The 23,112-nt window shown below is 36.5% G+C and overlaps 2 protein-coding genes across 3 annotated transcripts in view; one reads left to right on the top strand and one right to left on the bottom strand.

Annotated features, from left to right (window-relative positions):
• gpr137c (G protein-coupled receptor 137c) overlaps positions 1-4,360 on the top strand; it is a 31,453-nt gene extending 27,093 nt beyond the window's left edge. For both annotated transcript variants that reach the window (XM_026926876.3, XM_026926877.3), the window contains exon 7: positions 1,066-4,360. In XM_026926876.3, coding sequence (XP_026782677.1) covers positions 1,066-1,279 — 214 coding nt within the window. In that variant the 3' untranslated portion in view covers positions 1,280-4,360. The remainder of the gene's footprint in view (positions 1-1,065) is intronic.
• Positions 4,361-5,920: 1,560 nt separating this feature from the next.
• On the bottom strand, positions 5,921-18,206 carry ero1a (endoplasmic reticulum oxidoreductase 1 alpha). The gene is made up of 16 exons (XM_026926785.3): positions 17,938-18,206; positions 15,598-15,717; positions 15,404-15,487; positions 14,623-14,661; positions 14,437-14,513; positions 13,324-13,397; positions 12,199-12,319; positions 11,500-11,546; positions 11,322-11,333; positions 9,821-9,847; positions 9,626-9,718; positions 9,209-9,455; positions 8,169-8,238; positions 7,989-8,075; positions 7,742-7,878; positions 5,921-7,245 (listed from the first exon to the last, which is right to left on the bottom strand). Exons 1-16 carry the CDS (start codon positions 18,031-18,033, stop codon positions 7,182-7,184), a joined length of 1,395 nt encoding a protein of 464 aa, XP_026782586.3. The 5' UTR covers positions 18,034-18,206; the 3' UTR covers positions 5,921-7,181.
• Between the last annotated feature and the right edge of the window lie 4,906 nt (positions 18,207-23,112).

Below are 23,112 nucleotides of genomic sequence, written 5' to 3' on the forward strand. Positions count from 1 at the left end.
AGACATCAAGTAAAAATGAACTAAAATGGATTAAAAAAAAAAAAAAACATTACTGCTGGAAACTATTTGCAATGTGTAAAGTTATTCACTAACATTTTAGGTCTAAAACAATTATAGAACTTTTTTAAAACTCTATTCAAAATTATAGAAAATTTAGATTTATATATATTTTAGCAAATAAAGTCTTTTTACATTTTGTCTTATTAAAAAAAAAAGCTAATAATGTTTGTTACAGTCTTGATTGGACTTGATTAGACCTTTTTGTGTAGAAAGTTTAGACAGAAATGGCCAAGACATGCTGCAGGATAATGGTGTATATAACATTAGAGTAGTTTGGAGGTGATTAAAGGGTTAACTATATTTTGGCTACTACTCTTTCTCATTGGAACAGAAAAAAAAACAGAATTAAAAAAATGCTATACAGTGCTATGATCATGCCAGGAAACTGTTTCAGTAGTAGCCCTTTCCTTATTCATAATAGCTTTGATAATGTTAATAATCAGACGATGAATGTCATGTGATTTTGCTTCCTGTAACTTTTGCTAGTTAGCAAGTTTGGGTTTTTTTGCAATTATAAGCAACAAGCAACATTAAGAAAATCCCTATTCCAAATTCAAGCACTATTTAACACATCCGTGCTCTCTTATTTTTCTTTTGCCTCATGCTTCCAGGCTTCATGACTCTGGAGCGTTAAACATGGAGAAATTTCATAATCACAATCACAGCCATGAAACTAGTGAACGCTTTTCCGTGTTGCATTGCATTTCACTTTCATCAGTGTGTTGCAGTAGTGCTACACTGAAATGCAATCACTGCCAAAGCAAAAAAAGCGTCTGTCTCCAGGAGGCATCGTTGTCCGTATAAAGGAACATCCTTCATAGTTTTCTTGGTGTATCAGTGTCCACTGATATATTGGTCAAACTCTCTCAAATTTCCTCCCACTAACACACCTAGTGTGTTACCACTTCGTGGTAAAGAGCTTAGAAATTCGCAGAAACAATCAGAAACAATGACGTCCTGGTAAAACATAACTTATTTTTCCTCTTGTCCTTCTCCTTCCTGCAGTAGTACGATGTCTTCGACGTCTCAGCTAGGTGCAAGTTGGTATGGCTCCATCCAGAAGACAGGCAGCTTCACGTTCTCCGCACCCCATACCTCCACCGCTCCACTTCTCCTCTCCTATGGGAGCATCCAGACCAGCCAGCACCACAACTACTACTCCACCCCACAGGACTACTGCTCCACCCCTCAGACTCACTACATCACGCCACAGAACTGATCGACCAGCCTGGAGTTTTAAATCAGTCAGGCACAGACAAGATCCCTCTATGGACCTTATATGGACTGTTGCAGGAGATATGTATGGTAAACCTCCTTGTATTTTCAAATATTCACCGTTTCAAAAAGGGACCAGATAGAAATGAGGTGGTAAGAAGGTTAGCTGGTGCTGCTTCTGCTCACAGTACTCCTAGTTCAGTATTGCTACTTCTGCAAGGATTCAAATAATATGTGGACCAACCATAATCCTTCTAAAGACACTCCCTGATCTGCACAATTCCCAAGTCTCCATGGGTTCAGCATGGTGAATTCCTAAAATTCCTCTGCACACTGGTGATATGGTTGACATGGTAAAACCTTTCAGAGCCTGCTCCATGGTACTGAGAACTTCAGTGCACTCAGAGACCCAAGTGTGAAAGTGTTTTCCTGGATGGCATAAAGGAAGAAGTCAACTGTGGCCAATTAGCAAAGACGTTAAAGATGGTAAAGATGCTTGCTTAGTGCCAAAACAGACATGAGGAAAAACCCCAAATGAAGATTCAGATGGATTGAATGTTCTTGGAAAGGTCTATTTTTATGAAGTGTGAATGAGTGTATAAGTGTATATGTGATGCAGAATTAATGGTACTAACATCTCACTACTAAACGTATTATTCAAGCGTATGGGTGCCATTATATATTTTCTTTAGGGACGCACCAATCCGATACCAAGTATCACTGATGGACTGATGCTGGTGTGAAACACTGGCTTTGTATTGGATCATTTTTGGTAATATTTTACTTAACATTCCTGAATCATCTTGCGTAGGGCTACGTAAGACCTTCATAAGCCCTTCGTGATAGACGCCAGGTCTCCTAAAGACGGCTTTTGACAGTTTGACGTAACATCTTCTCAAATTCCATTATATAATGGTGATAATGTTACCATAGCAAGTGAAGCTAATTGGGAAAAACAAAGCCAGCCAGAACACATCATAATACAACCTTAGATCAACAAGCTACACTTACCGGCCACTTTAATAGGAACACATTCAGGTACCCCTACTCATTCATGCAGTTATCCAATCACGTAGCAGCAACGCAACTCAACTGTCAGTTTCGGTGAACCCACTGTAGCGATAGCTTCTTGTTCTTGGCTGACAGGAGTGGAACTCGGTATGTTCTTCTTCTGTTGTAGCCCGTTTGCTTCAAGGTTCAACATGTTGTGATTCTGAGATGCTTTTCTGCTCACCATGGTTGTAAAGAGTGGTTATTTGAGTTACAGTAGCCTTGCTGTCAGCTTGAACCAGTTTATCCATTCACTTCTGACCTCCTTCATTGACAAGGCATTTCTGCCCTCAGAACTGCCGCTCACTGGAAGTTTTTTTTTAATAGTACATACACCCTCTGTATAAAATATAGAGACAGCTGTTTATGAGAATCTCAGGAAATCAGCGGTATCTGAAGTATCTCAAAGCAGTCTGGCACCAAGATCACATTTTCTCTCCATTCTGATGTTTGATGTGAACATTAACGGAATCTCTTGACCTGTATCTGCATTATTTTATGCATTGCATTGCATTGCTGGTGCTTGATTGGCTGATAATTGCCTGATAATTTGCATGACAGGCTTATGTGTTATGTAGCGTGTTCTGTGAAGTGAACGTTGATTAACAACACAGAGGACACAAATTGTCTTAAAGCACATCATGAACTGAAACACTGTTACAATGTTCTCACAAAAGCAACAGCTTTTTTCCTTTTTTAACATGAAAAACGTCCTTATATGGATCACTCTTTGGTGTCAGCTGATAATCAGGGTTCTGATATTAGTGTTGTATTAAAAAAAAAGGATTGGTGCATCCCTAAAATTTTTTTTGTTGCGTAAGTGTGTACATAAGTGATTTCACAGGCATCATGCCATAATTCCTCGTTCTTTTTTTTAATCATGATCACAGGCTTCCCAGCGAACTGAGCCCAAGCTATTAGCACACACATGTGTAGAGACTGACAGAATTCTTTCACTGACGGTTAATGTGATTGACCCAAAAGTTTTTGCCTCACAGTAATGAGGAAAGGCTGTGTTTTATCAGCCGCAGCTTGTGTCCAAAGTTTGCTTCTTTATTTTTACAGTGGAGCTACATAGCTAATGTAGATAACAAGTACGAGAAGTGGTTCACATGAAATCTTTATAATAAATGTTACTAGCTTTCTGGTATAGCTTCACCATTCAGCTTTGGGAGGCGGGGCCTAGGGATGTTTAATTTTTTTTTTTTTTTTGCGTAATTAGTATAATTAGCATAATTTGTTAGTACACTACTAGATCAGGCGTGCTCACTTGTATCACAGAAATTTGCCAACAATTATAACTTTTTATTTATTAAATAATGACACGTACATTTAATGTTCGCAAAAAAAGTTAGTTCCTGTTATCGGTTACTTTATAACAGCGATAAACAGTCATTACCTCATCAGTCTCTTATGGTTTTCTCTAAGTTAATAAGAAAAAAAGTAGCATGTTAAGATTCCCAAAAATGTTAAAGCACAAAGTCCTCTGTCTTGAAGACTTTCCTGTGGAGGAAAACGTATTCACTGACACTGGAGACTCCTTCCATAAATGTTAATCAATCACCTCAATGAATATTTTTCTTTCTTAAATAACAACACGTTTTTAATCTTTATTATTAGTTTTACATTACGTCTGGCTTAGACGTCCATGTGAATTAGCTGTTACTATAGAAACCGTAATATATTTACAATGAGCGCATTAATATTAACATGTGATTTGCCTTGTAGCCGTAAATACTGTCAGAGCTGCTATTATAGAAAACTAATCAACACCTTCTAACCAATCAAATTCGAGGATTCGACAATGTGGTATAAAACATTATAACATTCAGCTACACAGTAATTTAGTTAGTATTTTAGACCCGTCTTTGTTAGCTCCATTAGCCTTATAGCATCAGTGCAAAACTAAAGAAGCAGATGTTGCACACTATGTTTTTATGACTGATTGCAATTTAGATAATGGGAAAATAGTGAACGTTTGATAAAACCGATTAATTTCTATCCCTTATATTTTGTTTGACTTGAATTGTTTTATGTATTTGGGCAATCATGATTGTATTAATCATCTCTTTTTTTTCCCCCTCTGTTTTATTATCCTCCACAGCACTGCACATATGATGGAGGTCCCAGTCTTGGCTTTTACGGATGTTTTATGTTTTTAATTTTTACATTGGCTTCTGCAGGGTTTGTGTGTTCGATTTGGCTGTAAGTCTTCAGAGTTGTGTTGCATCTGTGCGAAAAGCTTTTTTTTTTTTTTTTTTAAAACATTAAAAGTAAAGGATGCAGCTACAATCATCTAGAGATGTTGCACAGGAACGCTATTGTTTTGTATGGTTTACATGTTTGCGTAACTGGTCCATTTATGGCTCGGTAATACTGACCATATCTGCTCTTTTCTGTTAGAAATACCAAGAAAGCCTTTATCATTTCTTTTAAATGTTTTATTCATGTTCGATGAATGTAATACCTTTATCCATTTTCATAGTTTAAAATGTGAGCACTACCAAGAAAAAAAAAAAATCAAATAAAACCTTAATGCACTGTTTTTGAAAATGTCTGTTTTCACTGGAAAAACGCTGAAAAACATTTTGCACAAGAGTACGCTGCTACAAATTATCACACAAATACACAAAAAAAACCTCCTGTATTTTGCTCCATCCATTCTCCACTCACTTTTGACAAGAAGCGCAGGTTTTGAGGATAAAAAAGCATCCCTACAGTATGATGCTACCACCACCATATTTCACTGTGTTAGTATGTTATGGTGTGTATGGCCTGCATTAGGTTTACACCACAGCACTTTGAAACTTGGTCAGATACAGTATCTCAATCTTGGTCTCATCACACTACAAAAAAAAACTTCACTTGGTCATGTGGCTCTTCTTGGGCACATGTATTGTTTTTTACTATATATATATATTTATGCATAAAAAAATATAGCCACTGTCCCATGGCATTTAGCTAATAAGGAATGTTTTAGCAAAATACTCTTTTTAGATGCAGTTTGCAATGCACTTTTGTCATAATATAATAAACCACAATAAAATATTGGCCAAAAAGTGCAATATTAAAATATATAATATTGCCGCATGCCTACTTGTGGGCTATACACGACATTACAGTTTTTATTATGCCCTGATTCTTTACATGTCGTCTCACAAAAACACCATTCTTACCATTCCAAAAGCTTCCTCGCTGCCAGTATTTGTGCTTTTGTGTCTTGGTTGAACTCGCTTAAATCCGATTGGCTGCAGATCAGGACAGGACTGTCTGAGTCACATGCCTGCCTCCCAGACAACAACCTTCTGCTTTGTAGATTAATGAATGTGTTCAGGTTAGGTTCTGACAAACAGAGATGCCATTATACTTCATCCAACTCTTCTACAAACACTAGTCGCGGTGTGCGCACACACACACACACACACACACACACACACACACACACACACACACACACACACACACACACACACACACACACACACAGGGCCGTTTTTATTCATTTTAAGTGGCAGTGTTGGTTGTGTGCTCAAATCTTATATTGCTTTCTGCCACATGTGCAAGTCACTTTAACTAAAACCATCAGCCAAATGAATGCATGTAAATAATTTTTATTAAGGAATGAACACATTTACATGGCGGTTGTCAAATTATGGTAGAACAAAAAGAAAAATCCATAAACCTACTGAACCACAGGTGATAAGACAATATATTACCATCACAAAAAAGTCAAAATACAGTTTTCTCACATCATCTGTATGCATGTATATGTAAATGTATTTACTATTTAATTTATTTTTTTTCCTGTTTCATGTTGTAATGCTTTACGTACTTTTTTTAAAGATGACGTATCTGTTCTAACATACAACTAAATATCACGATACCTAATGTGAACTATGGACAAGTATTGTGATGCAAGATACAAAACGAAATGCAAAAACCAATAGTTTTAACAACTGTATGCAATAGAAGAATCATCCAAAAATGATCCTTATTCATCAGTAGTACCTGACTCAAGAACGACAAGCCTATTTTCCACATTATTGTCTAATTGATTCTGAAATTTTGACTTAAATCCCTGAGAAAAAAAAACAATCCTATGTGGGAGTAGTCCTAATTCTTATTTTCGCTCCAAACTTCTTTGTGAAATACATTCCTCAGATATGCCATAGTGCAAATTGTGCTAAATGCTAAATTTAATCCTCAGTCATTAAAGTGCTCGGTTTGTTTAGGGGCATCTGTATTGCCAAATCTCATACCTCAAGGACATCTCATTGGCATTGAGACTTTCTCTTTGGGCTGTAAAGTTTCTCATGATCTTCAACCACACTTCCTGAGTCGAGCTTAAATGAACAGTTTGGGCAAAAATGATTTTTTTTTTTTTCATTTCTTGTTACTCCTATTATAATCAACCAAGACATGTTTGGTGGTTGAAAGTTTTCTTCTGTAGCTAATATAGCTAAACAAGAAAGCTTATAGCTACCAATTTGCCTGCCTAAAGCATCACACCTAAGCACGCCTAAAACGACATAATGACCTATAATGACATAACACCAAGTGACACCAAACTATGTGCTGAGAAAGAACATGATTCAGATACAAAATGGCCGTTAGTATTGTTTTTAGTTCTGTGGTATCCTTTTGTCCATTTTTATAGATAATAATATGTGATACAGTGTCGGAAAGCATGTGAACAAGTCTGGTTGAAATACCTGATGTGCTAAACTGGTAGCTACAATCTCCTCCTAATTCCTGTGGAAAACTAAAGAAGCCAACTTGGAACGTCAAACATGTCTTGGTTGATAGATAGCAGGCTGTTCATCCACGCGAAGGAATAACATCAGGCTGAGATCACCTCATTGCTTGAGCTCTGATAACAGTTTCCGGAAGTTTTCCAGTTCTTGAATACTTGTTGAGATTCTGGAAAAAAAAAAAAAAAAATACAAAATATAAAAGAGTGTATTACAATAGTTAACATGAACAACCCGTAAGTAACATTAACTAAGTAACTAACACTTGTATTATTTTTTAAATAATAATAATAATAATAATAATAATAATAATAAACCAATTAAGCCGAATAATTAAGACCAGCATTAAAGTGATGGTTGTCACTGTTTACATTCAACTACCTTGTTTTTTTTTGGATGTTACACAACAATAAATGTAACTATAAGTACTTATAAGTATGATGTATTGCTCATTAATAAATTTAAATCTGTAATCATTGATAAACTGCTGTGGTATAAAAGGAATAAAACGCTGTGTGATGTGCTATTATAGGAAAATAATCAACTTCAGAATGGTAACTGTAACTCCGCTTTGTGTCACTGATTATTTTCCTACAACAGCATGTTCTGTTATGCTTTATTGCTTACTTAATGTTAAATAATGCAGTAAATAATGTTGTCCGTACCTCCCGAAAGCGTTGAAGAGGGAAACGATCTCCTGCCGACTCAGCTGGAAGGACGGTTTGGCGTTGCTGGACTGAGGAAGAGTTTCAATTTGCTTCTCTGAGAACAGGATCTTTAGAACTGTACCTAAACCCTGGGTCTAAACAAGAAATACACGACTAACCGTCAAACATCAAGCACGTGATGTTCATAGATATCTCGTTCAAATCAGTCAACGTGGGACATTAGGGACATTTTTGGTACTCATACCTGCAGTTTGCCCCACAGTCTACACTTGTAGCATCCTACGCAGTCCATGATCCTAGAGATGTTCTTAAAAGTCAGCCTGAGGTCTTCCTGATGAACAGATGAGTAACGAATCAGGTGATCACAGTGCAAGACATTAATGCTTTCTTGTACATAAATAAATTGCAGGTGCCATATACTGACTTTTAGCTTTGCTGCTTCTGTCTTATCGCCTGCAAACAGTGTGGTTTCATCAAAATGCAATGGGAAAGACCTGGAAATGACAAATTTTGTTGCTTTTAAAACATGCATGTTAAATAATCGCATGAATAAACATGGATAACATTACACCATAATATTAAAATTACATCTGCAACTGCTCTTATATTGGTTATCCATGCATTTTAACCTCGACCAGAGTCCTTCCTATAGCTATCTCTTTCAACCTTTCTTCCGTTTTCCCTAAATGGTTAGCAACAAAGGAACTTTTGAAGGAGTTTGAGGCAACATCCACCGTTAAGAGAGACCTACATCGCCGTAGCCTGAAAGACTGCCATGCAAGGAAGACGACGCTACTCTAAGAAAAAAAGCTAGACTGAATTTCTCATGTGATCGCCAGCCTTTTGGAGGAGTGTTCTCTGGTCAGACGAAACAAAAAATGAATCAGCGAAAAAGGATGAGGTGTTCAATCCAAAAAACGCCATCCCAACTATGAAGCATGGTGGTGGCAGCATCATGCTGTTTTGCTGGAAAAGGTATCAGAAAATAGATCTAGAAATACTGAAGCAAAACATCAAAACATCAGCCACAAAGTTAAAACTTGGTCACAACTAGGTCTTCTAGCAGGACAGTGATCCTAAACATATCTCCAAGTTTGTAACAAAATGCCTTTTGTAACAAAAGACAACAAAGTGAAAATGAAATGGCCCTCATAAAAATAAATAAATAAATAAATAAAAATAAATTAAAAAAAGCTGAAATAAATCTGTCTCTTATCTGTTATTTTGATATATGTTGATTATTTCCCTAACAGATCACCCCAAATGTTTTATTAAACGATCCCATTAACAAGTTTGCTTTAATATTATAACTGTATAATTTACTATTAAATGGTATTTAATGTCACCCTATTTGAAAATGTGAATATTAAAAATTGTGATACTGGGTTATACGGTTATCCTACCATGAAATTCATTTTGGAAAAATCTACCCACTGTGTAAATGGCAGTTTGTCATTCTCTTACTTGGCCATATGGAGGAGCTCTAAGAGCAGCTCTTTAGTCTGCTTGTCTTGTTCTGCCTCTCCTGTGTACAGATGGATGGAGGGACGCTCAAAGAAAGGCAGGACTTTAGCCAGGGCACGGAGCTCGATCAGATAGAGGAAGTAGAGATTCCTCAGACGTTTGGGTCCTTCTCCTTTTGTCAGTTCTTCATCAAATCTCAGCTGGAACTCAGTGACGTTGGGACCCCACTTCCTCTCAAACCAGTTATCTGATCAGTAACAGACAGGAAGCAATGTTTAACGCTACTGGGTAAGAGACAGACATCGACATCAGCAAACTGTTGCTTAATTTCCACTTTCAGGAAAATTTCTCAGCTTGACACTATATGTAAATTATATGAAAATGTAAACATTTGAACAGAACTTTAACGTGACTCACCATCCAACAGGTACCTGGCACTCAAGTGCACATTTATGCTCGCATGCAGTCCTGAGACGAGCCTGAAGAACGCTCTTTTCTCCACACACAGACCTACATACAGAGGGAAAGCATGTTAAAGAACAAGATACGTGCACTTGCACGCACACACACGCGCGCGCACGCGCACACACACAAGTGGCAAGTGCTGCTTACCTTCCAGCCACTTGTAGAATCCCCTTCCTGAAACACAAAAAGAGCTTTACAACTGGATGCTCAATTACACCAACATTTACTATGTTAAATTAATTAAGACAACCTTTAATTTCAACTATTAAGGTAACTTTTAAAACATTTGGACAGTTAAGACAACCTTTACAACTTTACCAGATTTAAGACAAGCTTTATAAATTTACATTAAAAAACATTACTGCAGCATTTAGAACATTAGTACAGTTAAGACAATATGTAGCAGTTTACAACTATTAAGCTTTAGAACTTTACGTTACAAAATTTCAGTCTTTAGAACTTTGGAACAGTTAAGACACTCTAAAGAACTTTATGTAAATTATGTTAACTTTTAGGACTATAATTACTTTAAATTAAGGATCCTCTAGAGATTTATAAAAAGTGCATTTTTTTTTTTAGAACTTTCTGTCAACTTTACAAACTTTACAAACCTAAAACAATCACTACAAATTGATGTTAAAATTATTCAGTCAGCCCTTAGAACTTTACAGTTAAAACTTTACAACAATTAAGACAAGATTTAGAACTTTATGTTAAAATAAGTCAGCCTTTAGACTATATAAGATTACTTTTAAATTTTACAACAGTTGAGACAAGCTTTAGACGTTTATGTTAAAAAAAAATTAAGTCAGCCTTTAGAACAAGTATGTCAACCTAAAGAAATGTACAGTACTGTGCAAAAGTCTTAAGCATCCTATTTTTTTAGTACTTCTTATAGATTTATATTTTATGACTTCTACATTATCGAATCAGTACAAAAACATTTTAGACTTCCAAACATTAGTTTTCCAGCACAAAATTAAATCTTACAGAAAAATGTTTGTAAGACTTTTGCTCAGTACTTTATATCAAATAAAAACACCAAATTATACCAACCTTTATTTTTAATGAAACTTTACTATAATTCTCTAGTGATTTTTAACAAGTAAGTCAGCTTTTAGAACTTTACAGTTAAACTTTCCAACAATTAAGACAAGCTTTATAACTTTACATAAAAAATTGAGTCAGGCTTTAGAATATTAGGATAATTAAGACAAGATTTAGAACCTTACAAAAATTAAGATAATCTTTAGAAAATTATGTTAAAAAATACTGCAGCCTTTAAAATTTACAGTTAAAATTTCCAACAATTAAGACAAGCTTTAGAACTTTACATTAAAAAAAAAAAAACTGCATCAGCCTTTGGAATATTAGGACAGTTAGACTTTAGAACCTGACAAAAATTAATACAAGCTTTAGAACTTTGTTAAAATTTTAGAACAAAACCCAACCTATAGAAATTTCTGTAAAATTATTTATGTAAAATTTTAAGTAAACCTCTGGAGGTGTATGACAAGTCAACTTTTAGAACTGTAAAGCCATTATGTCAAGCTTGAACTTTGCAAACACTATGCCAATCATCAGAACTTTTAAAACAATTAATTCGACATTCAAATTAATGCAATTTCAAAAGAAAAGTCTTCCTTACCTTCACTGTCTCCTGCAACACAAACAAGAAAGCTGAATTAATAAAAGATTCACATTCATGCCCCTCCAAAATCACCACACACATATTTTAATATTTAAAAGAGTTTTTATATATTTTTTTTGTGTATTTATTTTATAAGATAAAACCACACAACATACATAGAAACCCAAATTCTTACCACTGCTCGACACCAGAGGGTTCAGTGGTCGTTTAACTGTATACGGTCTGAAAGTATAGTACAAAAAGTATTATCTGATCTGACTCATTATCTGATTAACAACTAAAAAAGCAAAGGTAGGCATTTAGGAAATACACTAACATGCTGATTTATCAGGTAAACCTACAACATAGGTCATATTGTAAGTGCGCAAAAATCTTTGCTTTCATGCATTATTGCGAAGGGAAGATATGCAAAGCAAACCACAGGACCACTGCTGAGTAGGCATTAGTGTGTTGAATTACTCTCAGCACAGACGTGATACTGACATGGTGGTGTGTAGTGCTGCTATGAGTGTATCACATGCAGTAATGGTGGGTGCTGGGATTTTAATAACATAAGTGTCAAAAACAGTCCATCAAATAAAAAGCTCCAGCCAACAGTGAACAGTCCATGGTCAGACGCTGACACTAATTCAGGCTAGAGGACAATTATCATACACTGTGAATGGAAAAAGATGAACTGTATTCACTGATACACTCACGACTTGCAGTGCTCTTGGGAAACTCGGCCCTGAGCAGTTCAAAGAATATATTTTCCTGTGCTTTGCACTAACTTGCCCTGATCTTGATTCTAATCTAAACTGCTGAAACGAACCGATTTCCTGTGAGAGATGAACAACCTGTTATCTCATCTTTACATCATTTACTGTGACCTTACTTGAAACAGTTTTCTTCATATATACTGTTCCATATCTGCCAGGCCTCAGGACCCTTATATCCAGTGTATCGCTCAGGGTTGAGGAGGAGATCGACATACTGCGAATCCGGAGAGTCTTCATCTGAAAGAAATAACCCAGTTAATAAAGACGCTCTTGGAGAACAGATAAAACAAGGCGTACGAGTTAAAGCCATTAAATTCCTGATAATGAAAAGTGAACAACACTGAATTAATATCATTTGCATCATTAATACTTGTAATACTATATTCATTTGTTTTGCGTTAAATTCCTTGAAATTGAAGTGGTTTATTTCAGTTATCAAAAACACATTTTCAAATTATGTTTCAATATGTTTTATCACTGTGTTTTGATTGGGCTCAACTGCCTGTGTTTTTTTTTTTTTTTTTTTTTTTTTAACTTTTAAACAGAGAGTTTTGCAAACTACATTTGACTAGCTGAATTTTTTTTTCTCTTTAATATGAAAACTGAATGATTGGATCTGAATTCCTATACAATGTCACAATAATCTCGTAAACAGTGATAAAAGGTAAGGCAGTTATCGGACAAATAATATATCCAGAAACACACCAGGATTTTTGGATAAATGGTAATTTCATAACAGGAATTCTAACACTGCTACAAATGGATTAAAAAGTAAAGTTTTTTTTTTTTTTTGGTAAATCATAAAATATAAACAGATCTTGGCAGTTGGCTCAAGAGTTTCAAAATTTATGTTTTAAGTAATACAGAGTGTCCCAAAATTTATTATTATTATAAAAATCATATTTTTTTTTTCAGATAGCCTTTAAGAATGCCTTTGACAAAAGAAGAATGTATTGAAATTGTTCTCATGGCTGGATCAGGAAGCTGTCGCAAGGTTGCCATGGACTTTAACAGGAAACCTGGCAAGCGCATCACACACGACACTGTTGCCAAACTTATTAACAAATTCAAAAAGACTGGAAGTGTCACGGACCAACCGAGATGTGGACGTCCACGAACATCCACTAACGAAGGCACAAGTGACCTGGTGCTGGCACACATACATAGTCCCCTATACATGGAGACTTTTGGGACACTCTGTACATATTTCTATGCAAAATATCTTTGTTCTGGTAAATTACCATCATGCATGCAGAAACGGTCGGCCTCGTCATCGTGCCGGTTCCAGTCGAGCAGAGCCTGCCGGGTTTCATCACTGTACCACACAAACTGTGAGTCAGAACTTACACAACACACAGCTTACAACACAAAAAAAGCCTAGTCTCCATGAGAAACATGACAGTAGCTGGGCTGTTGCGTTATTTTAATGATTTAGTTTGTTAGATGACCGTTAATGAAGGATGAATTCACATAATTGTAGATTTCAGGGGCACGACTGAGACTTGTGAATTCACAGGTCAAAGTTCACCCGGATAACGCGGAAGTGATGTGAAAGTAACACGGATAACGCTGAAGTGATGTGAAAGTAACACGGATAACGCTGAAGTGACGTGAAAGTAACACGGATAACGCTGAAGTGACGCGAAAGTAACACGGATAACGCTGAAGTGACGTGAAAGTAACACGGATAACGCTGAAGTGACGTGAAAGTAACCATGACTAAAAACAAAAGTGCATTTTTTCAAGTCCGGCGTCCTTTCCCCTTCAGTGAATCGGTTTTACTGGTCAGCTTCTTTGACAGAAAAGACCAGAAAGTGTAGTTTTCAGGTGTAGTCTGAAGTAGTAGTGCCATAGTAAGGGGTTAAAAATCATAATTACTACAACTAAACCGTAAATATTGGCACCTCTGCAGATGGGACTGAGATCAGGGGTCAAGGGTGACAAAGCTGTTTATAGGCATACAATACCAAATATTTAAAAATATTTCATTTTATTTGCTTTTGTGTTTTGTACTATGTATTTTTCACTGTATTTGCAATTGTTGGGATTTTATGTAGCTAAGCTTACTTCATAACTTTGTTCTGCAAGCTAATTAGCAACTTAGTTACCACACCAGCCATTTTACTGAAGCTTTGCAATAATATACAGTGCTATGACTTAAAATTTAATCACCACCTTTAATACTCAGTATGTACACTAAGGAAATGAATGACGATAAATAGATTTTGATCCGTAGGTTATTCCAAGCGTGATGGATACACTTGCACTACTTCATCACACACATTATCTGTAGAGATAAGCAGCCCATGTGTACACTTCAGGTTAGGTGTTAAGTATAACTCTCCATTGTTTACCTTAGAGAGATATTGACAGCGCCCAGCTTCTCTGCCATTTCACACTCCTTTGTGTGCTGGCTGGCCTCTAATGAGTACTGTTCACACACAGATACACACGCACACACACATATCCAACCATTAAATACAGTCTCCACTGTACTGATTATAAAAGCGATGTGGTTCATTAACTAGCATGGCTCATACCTTGTAGCTGCTGGTTTTCAGCCCCTCGGGTACTTCATTCTGTACAGCATAATGAAAACAATACGTTATATCAACAAAGAAGCACAAGTACAATTATTTTTATCTACACTAGGGCTAAACAATATAAACATTTATATTATATTCTAAATATTATAGTGTGATTATGTTGCTCCAAGACATTATACATTAGTGAGGCATTAAAGTAGCCAATAATCCAGTGTGATATGATTTAAAGCTTATGAGACACAATTCAGTACTGTATCATCAGTTTAATTTTAATCACAATAAAATTTTAGCGAGGAAGGCCACACCTCCTTCACTAGAACTGACAGGCATAGAAGCTGCACCTTCTACACTAAAACTTTCAGAAACAGAGGCCACACTTCCTTCACTAGAACTGACAGGTACAGAGGCCATGCCTCCTGTATTAGAACTGACAGGAACAGAGGCCACACTTCCTTCACTAGAACTGACAGGAACAGAGGCCACACCTCTTTCACTAGAACTGAAGGGAATAGAGGCCACCTCTCCTATATTAGAACTGACAGGAACAGAGGCCACACCTCCTTCACTAGAACCGACAGGAACAGAGGCCACGCCTCCTTCACTAGAACTGACAGGAACAGAGGCCACGCCTACCTCACTAGAACAGACGAGAACAGAGGCCATGCCTCTTTCACTAGATCTGACAGGAACAGAGGCCACGCCTCCTTGTCTAGGACTAACAGAACTTCACATCACTAGTGTATACTTATGAAAAAGGAAGAGTGAAAATACTCACAGGTTTGCAGGGTTTAACGGCACAGTCTCTGAGACCACAGTTGCCGCTGTCCCTCCAGAACGGACATGGGTTATTCAGATTCACCTGAATAGTAGAAAGTTAGTTGTACAGGAATAAACGCTACATCAGATAATCGATTTAAACAAAATTACTGCTGAAGATTAAGCTTCACAATGTCCAGAAAGGCATCCCACCTTATAGAACCTGAAATAATCAGACGAAAGGAGTTTCTGAAGTTGGGGGAAGAGCTTCTTGTTGTTGAAGCCATCGATTGTTTCCACATCGCAGGCGCAGTCGTCCAGACTACCGGTGACCTAAGATGGAAAATAAGCAGGCATTCAATTAAACGATTACATCTGATTTAGTTCCAAACCGATTCCACTACACAGGCAAGCAGTACCAAGCGTTACTAAAATGTTATAGTTTACACTTCGCTGACTAAAATTTTACTGATTACACTTGAGATGTATGTGGAACACCGCCGCTCTGCAACCCTGGATAAAACCTGTGGAAGAAGAGTCACAACATCTTGCCACAACACACAACCGAACTCACATGAGTCCATCAGTCTGTCTCTGCATCCTATGCTTACCCATAAACCCCCTCTCCATGTCACAATGATTGTACATACGGGTGGACGTAGAAACAGGGAGTCAAAAAGGAAGCCGAAATGTCTCTGAGGCCCTCTAGTGGCTGGCTACAGTACAATATTTAACCCCGCCCACTCCCATGTTAATCATTGCGCAAAGACCCATACTTACACTTTAAGTTATATGCCCACAAATTGGGAAACTCAATTTTTCGCAAGTTCAGTTGACCCTGATATCTGCCCCAATATTTTTTCTTATAATAAATGCATTTTATAGGAGTTATATGATGATAAATGTAAATAAGAGTATGGTTGATGAGATGATTGACAATTTTGGGTTGGCTAAATGTGCACACAATTTCCAACACCTCCCCTGAATCTCTTACTGCGATTACAGCCCAGCAAACTTCATTCATTTCTTCATTAGCTACTTATACCAACATTAAAATGCAATAATATCAGCTAGCTAGCAAATGATAGCTAAGTCGGTCATGACTCAAAGCTCTAAACTCTTTTCCAGACAACAGTAAAATCAATATGCCTGCAAAAATGATGTGACAACAATTTACAATTTACATATTAATTAATAATACTCTTCTTGCCACTTGGAGTTAGACAATGCACCATCTTGTGTGCGCACCACCGACAGGAGCAAGTCACCAGTACGATTGGGCGAAAGTCTCCAAGGTCTCTACTGCGCAGACTCTGGTTCCAATTTTTTGCAGGATTCACTGCGATTCCCATTTTGACCAAAAAAAGGAGGCCTCAAAAATGGGCCTCATTTATCAATCTTTTAATAAAGTTGTGTGTAAATGGTTGCGTAAGCCAAACCGAACTAAAATGTGCTGTTACGAAATGCTGATTTTCTTCATATTAGCGTGCTTACATTGATCACCCAGTAACGTGCAAACTGTGTTCCTGACACAGCAAATTTGCACGCAGTGACACCCACAAAACTTCATGAAGTTCAAGTGCAGAAGTGGAAGTTTCTTTGACTCACTACTATGCCAAAAAATAAGCGAGCACTAATTCTTCCATCAGCTGAGGTGTTTGTTTTGTCATAAATACAACTAATCATTAAATTGTCTTAATTAATACGTTTGTGTTGACTTGCTTGCTTTATTTTTTATATTCTTTAATCAATGCCAATCATATAAAACAACTGGTTTACCTAAAATTTTCATGGTACTCTTAGTCTCGGATTTAATGAACTAGCATGAGGATGTGTTTTTGTCTGCTAAATGCTGTAAATGTAATAAAAAAAGTAAGAAATTTAAACTCGACAGTACATTCCAGATATAAAAGTGCAGTAATCCATGCAAATTATATGATTTGAAGTCGATCAAATCGAGTTACATTAATTAGTCTTCTTTATGTGTAGATTTACACAAGCACAAGCAGGCTACAAACGTTTTTTTTTTTCCTGCTTCTTGTGTAAGCACTCATACGAACGATCCAGCTTGATAAATAAGGTGTATTAGGAGTAAATGGTGCCATGTTGTCCACTCATACACAGTTTACAGCCATTGGTCATGACACAGACACACAAACATGCTTCGAAACAGAAGTATAAAATCATCCTTCAGCCTTAAAAGACTTTGTAGAGATTTCCTTTAAGCTGAATATTGTGTATGTAGACAATGATGTGTGCATGTGTACATTAATACATATTGCATTAGATATAGTTTTGAAGTTAAAAACAAACACCACCCAGTAGTGCAACCTGAGATAGTATCTCAAAGTTGAGATGAGGTTTGAGGAATTGTGTATGAAGGAAATTGTCAAGTTGTTCACTACAAATATACAACTACTACTACTACTACTACTACTACTACTACACAATCTCACTAATCCTTCAGCTAAAATAAACAGAAAACAGAAATTAAGACACAGATATATTACATCTAATTGAATGTTGTGCATGTAGCTGGAGAAAGCAACTTACTTTGCAGAAACACCTGTGTGCAGCAGAGTTCGCCATACTGCCTGAAACAGGAAACACAAGCACACTCAAGTTTATACACAATAATAATAATCTCATTGTGCTGCCCTGAGCTACACACTTCAATACACAAGTCTGAATTCAAGCTCTCGCTTGTAAGCTGGAGTTTAGGATGTGTTCTGTGTGTTAGAGAGAGATAGAGTGTGTGTAGGTGTGAAAGAGAGCGTGTAAGAGTGCGTGTGAAAGTGGGTTGTGTCATTAACTTCCTGTTTCCTACGTGAAAGACGTGAAAGACGTGACGTGTGATCCTAAATCGAAACTGCTGCCTATCGGATATTAAGTGAACGACGCTGTGTGTTGAGAAGCCGCTGTCGCACCCTACGTAGTGCACTCATGTAGGGAGTAAGCAGGGTTTTAGGATCTCGCCCTAGATAACGGATGAACTCAAATAAAATTCCTGATAATCCACTAATAATCTGCTCACTGACGAGTAAACATTACTTTAACAAGTTCAACTAATAAATAAAATAATGCATATTATATTATCATAATTTTTATGGATTAATTTTCAGATGTATTACACACACACACACACACACACACACCCTGATCAGCCATATGATCACTGACAGGTGAAGTGAATAATATTGATTATCTCGTTACAGTACAGTAGCACCTGTCAAGGGTTGGGATATACTGTATTAGAAAGCAAGTGACCAGTCGGTTCTCGAAGTTGATGTGTTGCAAACAGGAAAAATGGGCAAGCGTAAGGATTAGAGAGACTTTGACAACGGCCAAATTGTGATGGCTAGATGACTGGGTCAGAGCATCTTTAAAACAGCAGGTCTTGTGGGGTGTTCCCGGTATGCAGTGGTTAGTACCTACCAAAAGTGGTCCAAGGAAGGACAACCAGTGAACTAGCGACAGGGTCATGGGCGCCCAAGGATCACTGATGTGTGTGGGGAGTGAAGGCTAGTCCGTCTGGTCTGATCCCACAGAAGAGCTACTGTAGCACAAATTGCTGAAAAGTTAAAGCTGGCTATGATAGAAAGGTATCGGAACACACAGTGCATCGCAGCTTGCTGTGTATGGGGCTGCGTAGCCACAGACCTGTCAGAGGGCCCATGCTGACCTCTGTCCACTGCCAAAAGTGTCTACAATGGACAGGTGAGCATCAGAACTGGACCACGGCGCAATGGAAGAAGGTGGCCTGGTCCGATAAATCACATTTTCTTTTACATCATGTGGAATGGCGGGTGTGTGTGCATCGTTTACCTGGGGAAGAGATGGCACCAGCATGCACTATGGGAAGAACATAAGCCGGCGGAGGCAGTGTGATGCTCTGGGCAATGTTCTGCTGGGAAACTTTGGGTCCTGGCATTCATATGGATGCTATTTTGACACATACCTCCTACCTGAACATTGTTGCAGACCAGGTACACCCCTTCATGGCAACGGTATTCCCTAATGGAAGTGACCTCTTTAGGCAGGATAATGCGTCCTGTCACACTGTAAAAATTGTTCAGTAATGGTTTGAGGAACATGACAAAAAGTTCAAGGTGTTGACTTGGCCTCCAAATTCCCCAGATCTCAATCCGATCGAACATCCTCGGGGGCGTGTGCTGGCCATCAAGTCCGATCCATGGAGGCCCCACCTCGCAACTTACAGGACTTAAAGATCTGCTGTTAACGTCTTTGTGCCAGATACCACAGCACACCTTCAGGGATCTAGTGGAGTCCATGCCTCGATGGATCAGAGCTGTTTTGGCAGCAAAAGGGGGACCAACACAATATTAGGCAGGTGATCATAATGTTATGGCTGATCGGTGTATATATATGTGTGTGTGTGTGTGTTTTAGATTTCTTTATGTATTTATTTAAGGATACACTGAAAGATTATTATTAGATTTATTACTGATTTATCAAGTGATTTGTTTATGGATATACTGAAAAATAATATTTAAAAAAATACTTTAAATACCTTAACAAGTTCAACTAATAAATAAAATAATGCCTATTATATTAGCATAATTTTTTATGAATTAATAAATTTTAAATGATTTTTTTATTGCTGTATTGCAGAATTTATTTAAACATTTACAGAATATATATATATATATATATATATATATATATATATATATATATATATAATATATATATATATTTTTTTTTATTTTTTTTATTTAAAAATATATACTGACAAATATAGGCTACTGATAGAATTTATAGATAGATTTACTAACAGATTTGGCTATTAACAAATTAATTTTGGGTTTATTGATCATTTTATTGATTTTTCTAAGGATACATACACTGTCAATATGTCAGTAAAATTCCCAGATTTATGATGGATACATGGATTAATGTATAGATATATGGGAAGCACAAATTAATTAATTTTTTTAATGGATATATTGATGGATTTATTTCTTGATGAATATATTGATGGTTTTAGTGATATGTTTTTTTTTTTATTTGAGATACTCTCCTCTGTTTATTTTTTTATATTATATTCTATTCTATTATATTATATTATATGACTCTTAATACTCATATCACAACCGGAAACATTGTGTAACTATACTGCGCATGATTATTGCGTCACGCCTAGCAACAATCCCAAGATGGGCCCTAAACCCTGGAGTGCTTAAGAAACAACTTTCAGAGATTTACAGATATGTGAGCGGGGTGAAAGATACATTTACAAACTGTAAATGGAAATGCATGACACTTGCTGTAGTACCTTTGACTCAAAACATTCCTCTTTGCACATGCGCAGAACATTTTTAGTTATTTACTCCAACAGAAGAATGATTTTAATTAGACTATGCACAAATGATGCAAGCTTAGAGGAACACATCCATCCAGAAATCATTTTATTTCTAATTATTTACTTCTTCTCAACAATGTGCCTAGTTAAGTGCAGATTACATGTTTATGACGTTAACTCAATGCGTCATGCGTTAATTTCGCCACCAGATGGCGCCAAAGACTAAAGTTTATTTTATTTGTATTCCTAGTATTGGAACTTTTTCATTTATTTACATATATTGATATTTTCTTAATGCAGTTGAGGCTTCTTATGATGTAAAATGAATATAGACTGACACATTTAATTTTAAAAAAATCTAGTCTTTTAATGTTGTAATTAAAATATTTATTTCACTGATTGAAGACAGAATTTTGTTGGAACATAATTTCTTTATTATTTAATCAAGAAAAAATATTTTATGCAATTTTTCAGGGTAGAATCTATCAGAAATCCAACAATAATCATCATTTTTGGGAATTTCTTCAGTAATATGATTCAAATTAGGGATAGAAATGAATGCTGGTCATTTAAAAACCTAGAATTTTGGTTATGACAATAGAGAAAAAATGATTTTGAGTCATTTATATTAACATTCATTGTTAATTAATATGTTTCCACTCTGGTTTATAAAGTTTACAAGATTTATAAATGAAATTAAAATGTACACTATATGGCCAAATGGTTATGGACACCTGATCATCGTACCTGTATGTGGTTTTTCCCCAAACTGTTACCACAACATTGGAAGCACACAACTGTGTAGGATTAATTTTGTATGCTGTAGCATTACAATTTCCCTTCACTGGAACTAAGAGGCCCAAACGTACCCCAGCATGACAATATCCTTTGCTCAAAGCAAGGTCCATGAAGACATGGTTTGCCAAAGTTGGTGTGGAAGAACTCGAGTGTCCTGCGCAGAGCCCTGACCTCAACTCCACTTTGGGATGAACTGGAACGCCGACTGCACCCCAGGCCTTGTGGTTGAACGAGCAAATCCCCACAGCCACGCTTTAAAATCTAATGGAAAGCCTTCCCAGAGAAGTGGAGGTTATTATAACAGAAAAATCATATTAAAAGCCATATTAACGCCACAGCTTTGAAAAAGAACGTTTAACAAGCACATATAGGTGTCATGGTCAGGTGTCCACATCCTTTTGGCCATATAGTATATACAGTATATCAGGAAACAGGATATTTTAGGGATATATGACATGATATGATTGTGTCACTGCTTACACTGCTTACAGCTTTCATCATCAAAAATTGCTAAGATTAAAAAAAATCCAATAAAATAAACATTACAATTGGGTGGTGATATTTTTATTAGTGCAATTTAAGAATAGAAATGCACTGTTATGCATGCAATTTTCCAAAAATAGATAAATAAATAAGTAAATAAATAATCTTAAAAATGACTGACATATCCAAAATCAGTGTTTCTACCTGGGGTGTCTTTCCTCTAGTCATTGTAGTAAGTGCAGTTTGCATTTTGTGACATTAACTCTACCTTGGCTAATCTTTGTAATGTGTTCATTTAGCCACAAGATGGCGCCAAAGACTAAAATGTATGTTATGAAGCCCATGTAACTGAAGTGTGGTTCCACTTTACACCACTGAGCTTATGTTAGGTTATGTTAAGTTCTTTTCTTGCTCTGCAGTCCAGTGTGTATGGAGCATATTTCAAAATATGTTCTATACCCACTTGAAAGAGAAGTGAGTAACTGGATTTGACAAGTGATTGGATCTGAGAGTTGAAAATGAAATTAGATTTTGGCTGAACTACTGTATATTCACTTCTATACTGAGGTCATATGGAGCAGAGGAAAGTGGAACGTGAGCAGCACTGGAGACTCACAATGATCAGTGATCATCCTATACTGCTCAGTAGCCTTATGTGTTTTGGTGACAAAGAAAATATGGACCTTGCTGTACAGCAAATCTAAACTTAAGCTAAGAAGTGTTGCTAAGAAGTGCTTTACCAGGTGTATCCTCAATGTCACAAGTCCAAGCTAATTTCTAACACAGCTTAGATTCAAACTCTGGGTTAGACTTTAGGTTCAAAATCTCCTAATGTCACCAATCAGCTTTTTTTTTTCAAGGTGAATCAGCTTTGGATCAAAATTATGTATGTTATGCGAATTATGTACATAGATGCAGATGTTCAAGGGATTTAGAGCCTCATACATATTTATTGGTAGTCCTGTTTTATGACATGCAAATATAATGTCTATTTTTTTTAATACATTATTCCATAATTATTTCACCAATTATGATTAAAACCCATGATGTCAGACATTTATCTTGTGGGTTACTAGGCCAAGTTGTGAAAATAGCATTTAGAGATTTTCGTCTGACCCAGTTGA

This window comes from Pangasianodon hypophthalmus, chromosome 10, assembly GCF_027358585.1.
Source record: "Pangasianodon hypophthalmus isolate fPanHyp1 chromosome 10, fPanHyp1.pri, whole genome shotgun sequence".
Classification (NCBI taxonomy): domain Eukaryota; kingdom Metazoa; phylum Chordata; class Actinopteri; order Siluriformes; family Pangasiidae; genus Pangasianodon; species Pangasianodon hypophthalmus.